General features: G+C 40.6%; 3 protein-coding genes across 3 annotated transcripts; 2 read left to right on the top strand and 1 right to left on the bottom strand.

The window, feature by feature from the left end:
• The first annotated feature begins 5307 nt into the window (after positions 1 to 5307).
• On the top strand, positions 5308 to 6163 carry LOC6738469. The gene has a single exon (XM_002085240.4). It carries the CDS (start codon positions 5414 to 5416, stop codon positions 6026 to 6028), a length of 615 nt encoding a protein of 204 aa, XP_002085276.1. The 5' UTR covers positions 5308 to 5413; the 3' UTR covers positions 6029 to 6163.
• On the bottom strand, positions 6150 to 7216 carry LOC6738468 (E3 SUMO-protein ligase NSE2). The gene is made up of 2 exons (XM_016171647.3): positions 7053 to 7216; positions 6150 to 6991 (listed from the first exon to the last, which is right to left on the bottom strand). Exon 2 carries the CDS (start codon positions 6939 to 6941, stop codon positions 6240 to 6242), a length of 702 nt encoding a protein of 233 aa, XP_016032298.1. The 5' UTR covers positions 6942 to 6991; positions 7053 to 7216; the 3' UTR covers positions 6150 to 6239.
• Positions 7217 to 7461: 245 nt separating this feature from the next.
• Positions 7462 to 8604, top strand: LOC6738467. Its single transcript, XM_002085238.4, has one exon. The coding sequence runs from the start codon at positions 7604 to 7606 to the stop codon at positions 8456 to 8458; it is 855 nt and encodes a 284-aa protein (XP_002085274.1). The 5' UTR covers positions 7462 to 7603; the 3' UTR covers positions 8459 to 8604.
• Positions 8605 to 8691: the final 87 nt, after the last annotated feature.

The raw sequence follows: 8691 nt of genomic DNA, 5'->3' as shown, positions 1-8691 counted from the left end.
AAGCGATTTTTGCGATTAAGGGTTATCTCTTAGGTTATGCATCTGCGGTCTGTCGGTGCAACTGAGTTTACAATATGGTAGTCTACAGTTTGGAGGCTAATGGAATTCAGTTTGCGAAATTCCTCGAGTAACTCTCTGGTCGCCTATTAATATTCATATGTGCAAAGTACGTATCAATTGCATATTCGGCGCAAGGTCGTCCGCCAAGCGGCCAGATAGATAGGCAAACTGTCAGATACGCGTACTCATGCAAAGTCCGTGCGCAACAATCAAGCAAATTGAGTGCAACGCAGGCGCTGCCGCAGCCGTATCTATTGGATACTCTTTTGGCAAACTCCCATCGATATCGGCTCGATTCGCAGCTAGACGGCTAATTACGTGACATGTTAGACGCGAAAACAAGTTAAACACGCTCGTTCGATTTGTGTAATTAATTGCAGGCCGAGACGAGCGAGAGCTCAAAAACAAATTCACCTCGAAATGTGCATTGAACTTTTGCGGTTGCTTTTCTCGCCGCCGGATGAATGTTGTTTTCCCTTTTTCGTAGCTCGCTTTTTTTGTAACCAATTCTAGTTGCAGTCCGCTGCTGATAACCCGCAGATGAACCCATGGGCGTTGGCGCTTCCACATTGAAGGGGGGGTTACGCATTCTGAGTGGGCTTGTTGGTGGGAGGGATGGGGCACGAGCAGCTGATGCAGCTGATGTGTGTGTGTCAATGTTTCAGCTTGTAAACAAACGGCGAGCAAATAATGACAAAGTCGACGACGAAACTCCAAAAATGTTCCTTATTGTTTGTTGTATTGACTTCATCGTTGGGCTTATCGCCAACCGTTGTCAGATGGAATAAACATGCACATTTATATGTGTTGCACACAATGTGGTGTGGTATGTGTATGTGCAGTGGGGCTTCCTTATGACGAACTTGTATATTTAATATAGTCGTATAATTAATAGGTTTAAAGGTTAAGCTTAAGCTGTACTTGCCATACAATTACTTTCATTAATTCTTATTACTATAAACGATTCCCCTAATTGTTCATAATTCGTACTGCTGAATGGGAAAACTTCTTATTTATTCTTGACTGAAAGCAGGAAGCACGCTTATGAATTGGATGAGTTTGAAGCGAATAGAACGGATCAAAAGTCGGAGCTGGCCTATAATGTGTGTCAGTGGTGATAAGCAAATGTGGGGGGTGGGAAAACTATTGTATAAGATCTGAACGGACTCACTCCATTCTCCTACTCGCTCGAATACAGTTTGCATTCGTTATAAGGGTACTTGCCTCTGCCACTCCGAGTCGCCCCCTTCCACCGAGTGTGCCTGCCATGACTAATTAAGTAACCAAAAAAGTATGAAAAGAAGGCAAAAAGCTGCTCAAATTCTCAGCATTAAAACGTGCCGACAACTTTGTAAAGGCTGCCAAAAATGCACATTTTTATTTATATTCGCATACAAGTTGTTGGGACATGCTTTGTTGGAGTTGGAATCGATGCGAAGGGTAACTTAACTTCTTTGGGAAATAAGAATTATCTTGAGGGAGTAACATATGTACACTCATTCAGATACTATTTTAATATGTATTATTTAATATTTTTTTAGCTTTTTGTCAGACCAACCATGCATTTTACTAAAGTTGACAGCATCTTTAAATATGAATTACTTTAATTAGTAGGTAATAGCAAGTAGTTACAAATATAAACATCGCTACAAATATATACATGTAAAGATAATACTGAGTAAGAAATAAATTCGAAATAAATGTGAAAAGGTGGTTTTTTATAGACTAGGCAATAATTTTTAAATTATTTTTTAACAAGTGATTTTGCTATTGAAAAGTTCCAACCATCATATTAGAGTACCAGTGGGTGTGTTTTAAGGGTCTGAAAGTCGAATTCCTGCCACATGGAGTTTCGATTCCTGGACTCTTCTGCCCGTGTGAATCATGAGCATTAAGCATAAAACCGACATTTAGCTGATTGATCTTAATAAGAATTTGTGCGGCGGGGCGGGGCAACCGGGCGAAGGATGGCTAACGGATCCGTTGGGACGGGTCAATAACATTGTGCGGATGCCTCCTTCTGATTCTCCCCCATACGCATCCCCATATGGATCCTCCGATGCCGAGTCCCTGAATTTGAGGGCGTTGCTGGGCTGCGCCTGCGCAACATAACAAACTTTGTGTTTGGTTTCCCCCACTCGATGGCGTTTCTTTAATAACTCAGAGTCGAAGTCAGAAATTTTGGAAGCGAGTAGGAGCTGGGGAGTTCCCTTGTCGGAAATCTGAGTTTGCTTTGCTGAGTTATGTTGCATAGGGTTCTTTCAGCCGACTTTGGTGTGCGTTTGTATCTCTCAGTATCTCGCGATATAGATACATCTGCGATTTGCACGCAGAACGGATGTCTGTGCTCGATTGTTAAATTGAAATTTGTCGCCAAAAACCAGCAGAATTTGCAAAGCAAATTTTCGACCGAAGTGTCTGGCCTGTTGCATATTTCATATGTTTTGATTCTTTTCTAAAGCTACAGCTTTTTGGCGATTCCTCTGCAGATTTATGCGCAAGTGCTTAATCGAGGCAAGGATACAATGGAGGGTGGAAAAAGTGTGCCAAAAGCAGCAGCTTTCATATGAAATCTTCGATAAATGAAAGACTGCAAGAATTCTAGATTCTACGGTTCTATATTTTTATTTTATACTATCAAGTAATTATTTCTAATTTATGCGGGCAACCATATTTTTTCTAAGAATATTTAGTGCAAACAAACAAAAAGCCCATAAATCAATTCACTTTTATTTGACTTTTCGAGTGCATTTGATTGTTGCTCTCGGGGTGAGCAAATTGCGCAATATCTACGTCGATTTTTGGCCGTCTAGCGAGCAAATTAAATCAAGCTGCACAGCCGAACAAGAAATATAACCTGATTTCGATGTCTGCAATTCAAATTAAATGCAATTAAACTGAAATTGATAGAAAAAATCAAACGAATCCAGCAAGCTCAGCGTCTGCACCTCCTCCTTTCTTCCGATGGCACTTGACAGCTCCTCCTCCGTCTGTTCTGATTGCCTTTCCTTCGTCCTTTAGACATCTCAAATTTCGTCTAGCCAAAGTCTACGCTTCTAAGGGGCTTATAAAAAAATAAAAATAAAAAAAGAAGGAGACAGAAAAAAGCCCCTGGGCTTCTGGTTTGGTTTTGGGGTTCGCCTGTCTGCTCCCTGTCTGCTGCGTGGTTCCTTTGTGCTTGGCTTAGATGCTAGTCGGGTTTGGACCTTTTTTTATGTTGTTTGGGTTAGTCTGCCGAAATTCTGGGTCTTTGTTTTGATTTCGCATTTTGATATCATTTTTCGGCATGTGCAAAGGGGTCGGAGGGGTGTGAGGGAATGTCGCTCTCCAAGCCGAATTTTGTATATATTATAAGCGGGATTTATAGAGCTGGCAGTAAGTAGCGAGTCTGATTGACGCAATTCAAATTAAATAAATAATTTAATTATACATTTAATACTACGGAGTTTCCTTACCTGTTCATAATTATTTTTTATACTTAGTTGCATCGGTGAATTTAAATGCTAAATTAAGGTGCTACTGTTAATTAATCAGTTTTCGAAAACCGATTATCCGTTCTGATTTACTAAACTAGAATGCTGTGCAAGTTTCGTAAAATAATATTATATATAATTTTATATTATTTATTTATATGTTAAAGGTTCCACATAATGTTTCGTAGTACAAAAAAACCCAATTAATTGCTATAGTAGACATACGATTAAATTAGAATATAATTAATCAACATTTTCAAAGGCCTTATAATCTAAAGTACATCAATTACATTGTAGTTAAAAGGCTATTGTCATTAACTATATCAGTGATAACATTTGTATGCATTTGTATTAATCTATTATTTCAACTACTACCAATCGTTACTATCAGTTTTTTGTCAAAAAGATTTTAATTTAATTTTTAATGATTTTGACTTTAATAATTAACGCAGAGTATCATTGGAATCCCTTAGATGAAAACCAAATTATGGTATTTAAGATTTAAGCTCTTGATTTATCAGATTAAATTTCTTTGTATCCGAGTTATTTTCATTACTTTTATTTATTAAATTATTAAAATTACTATTATTAAAAAATATTTTTCATACGCAGATGTTTTCGCGCATCTCTGGCGAAAAATTACTCTTCCTCTAGCGCTCAATCTTTTGGCTGCCGAAAAAGTAGCCAGACGAATGTCCACATGTGCTGGGTATGTAGTATATAGTATCTGATGTCTGGACTTTTATTGTACGGCTGACCTTGAATTTATGGAAATTGCATAAGTGGGAACAACTTTGTCATATTAGGAAAAAAACTGGAAGCATAGAAAGCCAAAGGCAGTGATGGAGACATAAACGACCAGACCTTGGCATTGTGTTGAAGGACTGTGAATCGAATTATTCGAGGAAGTAGCTTGAATTATGGCTCAAGGGGGTACTTTGAGTTTATGAGTATTCAGGATATTAAGATTGTCTTTTTTTTCGCCGGCCACCACCATTCATCTTCCACACCCCGAAAACCATCCGAAATCCGCTTCCTGCTGCCAAATAATTTACAACTTGCGAATGCGATGCACAGGCTATGGGAAGAAAACAAATAATGATCAGTCGCACATAATGCATGCATATATATCCATGGGCATGTCGATAACCCTTATCAAGTGTGCGGCATCGCGGCCCAAAATATACAAATTATGCTTACCAAAAGGCAAAGAAAGCATAAATCAATGGTTTTGGAATACTCTTTATTCCCAAGAGGGAATAAAGTGGGAAAACAGCAATGTATAACACTTCAAACATTTTTCCTTTCTGAAAAATTGTATAATCTTATGTTTTAGTAATGTTGCCAAATTTACTCAAGAGATATTAAGATAAGTATACAAGAAGTGCAAATTTGTTGTACCTACTTAAATATTCATATGCATACATGTATGTATGATATGCATGTGCTTGGTCGCCTCAAGTGGTGGGCGTGGCACTTTCAACTCTGGTTCAACCCATACAATCATGAAAACTCTGACAAGATCTGGCCAAAAATGAGCCCACCTTGAACCTGAGTTTATCAAATTGCAGTCATTTTGCTTGTGGTTTTTATAGTTCTTTTAAATAACTGAGATTAGTTGGTCAGTATCGGTAAAAAAAAGGGTAAAAGTGATCGACTTTTTCACTTTCAGTCAATTTAAGGATATTTGCAGAGATTTGAGTGTTGCACGATTCAAAATCGATCATTTATATCATAAATGTTTTAAGAATTCAATCCACCTTTAAATATTATTAGAGGTAAAACAACGTTTGCCCTCACTTAATCGACAAAATTTGAACTAATTCGAATAAAATTAAGAGTCAGTACGACATTCACGAGTTGCTAAATTATTGTTTAAAATGACCAAGGGCGTGAGGATTTCCAACGATGGATTGCCTGCTTTGTCGAATGAAAGGCCATATTCTCGAAGAACTATAGATTCGCGGCAAAAGATGCCCTCCAGGCCATCTAGGAAACCATTGCAGTCTCTACAAACTGGCGGTGGGAATACGAGTTCCTACATCCTGAAGCACAAAGGAAGTCCGATCTCCGAGGAAGAATTGGATGTCCTGGTGCAGCAGGATTGTCAGGCGGAGCAGCATCACACCGATCGCCAAAACCTGGCGGACATAATCCTTATGCAGGCCCGTCGCATCGAGAAGCAGCAGCGGGAGATGAAGAGAATAAAGGCGCACTATGAGCGCCAGGTGTCCACCATCAAGAGCAATGCCATCATGCTGGAGTCACATCTGCAAAAGGTGCTGGCCAGTGTCGAAAGGGATCGGGCCAAGCGGATTGGCCACCACTGCCAGGACATGCTCGGTGCCGTGGAGAAGCTGCAAAGGAGCGACATCCAAGTGAAGCCGCAATCTTCGGCCAACCAATTGCTGATCCAGTATCTTCAGTCCAAGAAAATTTCGCGTTCGACCAAGAACGCCAATGAAAACACAAGTAGGTACAGGAATAGGTTGTGAATCATATTCTTGTGTGTACATGTGGTTCCATTGGGTTTTGTGGTCAGCTTAAATTAGCATATACATATGTATTAATAGGAGCACCAGTTGTTATAAAATTAAATAATGGCAATAATAAATATATCATAAATAATATTTATTATTTGTTTAATCTCATTTTTTATTAACTTAATTCTCAACAAGGGCGGAGTTGCGCACAATCATTATCTGACTATTTCTCGTCCTCCTCCGAGACACTTCCATCAAGGATCACGTTGGACATGAGCTGTTGTATCTTCTGCTGGACATTGGAGTCCTCGACCAGGTGATCTGGCTGGATGTAGGACCTGTTGGCACAGCCGAGCACCGGGCATCGGATGCCAAAGTTGTCCATGATGATTGGCATCACCGAGTCGCGGTCGTAGATGTGACCACACATTTTGTTGCGCATGGGTTTCTTTATCAGGGCCTTGGACCAGGGATCGTAGAGCGAGAAGACCTCGCTACCGGAGGATTCCATGATAATATCCTCATCATGGCCGGTGCCATTCGCTTGACCATTGGCTTCCACACCTGCCTGGCCAGCTGCTGATTCCACCGCATTCACGAAGTTCTTGAACTCGTCTAGGTTCTTGACATTGATGCGCTTCTTCTCCACCGCTTCGGAGCGCTCCTTCCAGACTTCCTCGAACTCCTCAATGGTGGCGCTAGAGTCTTTGGCATCCTTCATAGCCTTCTTGAGCGATTGGTGCTTGATCTTCATTTTGAGGAGATTCTTGGCGTGCTCCTTGCTCTTGCCAACGCTCTGCTCCTGCAACTTCTTGATCTTCCCGCCATCGCTGAAATCGGACACGAAATCTGACATTTCCTTGAAGAACTTTTGGTTTTCCACCAAAGTGGAAAGTGCGGAATCAGCAAGGTTATTGAACTCCATTTTATCTTGAATATTTAAGCCAAATGTTCAACACTGACGGTTCGGTTAGGCTAGCGAATTAATAAGTGGACTTTGAATGAACTTATATTTATAAATAACGATGATATTTACCTGAAATTAGGCTTTTAAGCAAATCCCACGTGGAATGTAATCGTTTGTAAAGTGGAAGCATCAGGCATGCTCCGGTAATCGATTTCGTAAGAATTTTACGATATCGATTTTATATCGAATGTACCGATTTTTCGGATTCCGAATTCGTTTGAAATTTTTGAATTTGTATGTTTGAAATGAAAAGTAAATATTTATTATATCAAATCAGAACAGGTGGTGGAACGAAACAGGCAGGTAAAAATACTTATAAAATATAAAAGAATTAATTAATTAATTTAAAGGAGGACCAGGGAGGGTTGTTTGTAAATATTGCTATTGAATTTAATTACTTTAATGATCAAAGTGCAGTGAAAAATAAATTGCGAAATAGAAAAAGTTACGATTACCAGAGCATGCCTGTATAACAACGTTTTATTTAAGTTTTTAAATGTCAAGTCTCGGATTCTCCACTGAATGCCTTCAAAATCCCAATAGACACACCAATCTTGAAGCTATTTTCCAATAGACAAGCCGTGTGTTTAGGACTACCAAAATTTGATTTGTCCAGCGCGATGCCATACCACGATCGGGCCAAAGCCCGATTGGAGAACGAGGTGGTTCTCCTGCGTGGCGAGGTGTCCTCGCTGCGCTCCAAGCACAATCAGCATCGTAAGTATCGGCAGGAGCAGGCGGTTCTACAGGCGCGTATGGAGCAGGAGATCCAGATTCTACAGAGCGAACTAGCCGCAGCTCAATCGAATCGGAATGAGCGAGAGAGCGGTGGAGCCGAGCAGTGTTCCCGTTTGAGCCAGCAGCTGGAGAAACTTGACGAGCACGTGGCTAAGCAGGAGAAGTACATTGCCTTCCTGGAGGAGCAGATCAATCTCACACGCAACAAGTATCAGCAACGTATGACCGAAGTCCGGCAGAATGCCGAGCTGGTAGAAAAGGAGATGAAGCGGGTGCGGCGCGAGATGAAGACCATTGCCGAGCAGGCTGGTGAAGTGGACAGCCTCAAGCACCAAGTGGGTTTCCTCACCGCCAAACTGGAGCGCCGGAACGCCATCATCTCCAAGTACGAAGCCCAGCAGGAGGAAATGATAAGTATCATGGCAAGTCTCCAGAAGAAGAAAGATAAAAAAAAGCGTCATCAGAAGATCCACCATGTCGATAAAGCTGATGCCAGTTCGATCCCTTCCGAACAGCCACCACTTCCTAAGCCGAGTGATCAAAGAAAGAGTGATCGCAAAAAACTGAAATTTGGCGAAGGCGATAAGGAAGATTCCAGCTCGACGGGCTCTGATAGGCCACCAAGTTCTGAGGCGAAACCCAAGTCTTCAAAACTCCGATCCCTTAACTTGGACTGTCTCTCCTCTGCGCTAAAAAATAAGTTAAGTAACCAGCAACAGCCAACTGTCGAAGAATGATCTATTATCTGATGGATATTCAAATTTATGGTTTTTAGATAAGCTTTTTACAAAATTTCTTCTGTAACCGAATATATCTGTAAAAATTGTTATGCACATATATAGATCTCATATTAACAGTAAATGAATAAACTAACCAAACGGAACTTCAGTCAGCACTTCGTTTTCGACGGGCGTCGGAGTTCCTGGAACTCCCGATTTACAAGTTCATTGACAACCTGCTGGATTATCCA

Source organism: Drosophila simulans, chromosome 3L (genome assembly GCF_016746395.2).
Source record: "Drosophila simulans strain w501 chromosome 3L, Prin_Dsim_3.1, whole genome shotgun sequence".
NCBI classification, from domain to species: domain Eukaryota; kingdom Metazoa; phylum Arthropoda; class Insecta; order Diptera; family Drosophilidae; genus Drosophila; species Drosophila simulans.
This window is presented reverse-complemented; position numbering and strand designations above follow the sequence as displayed.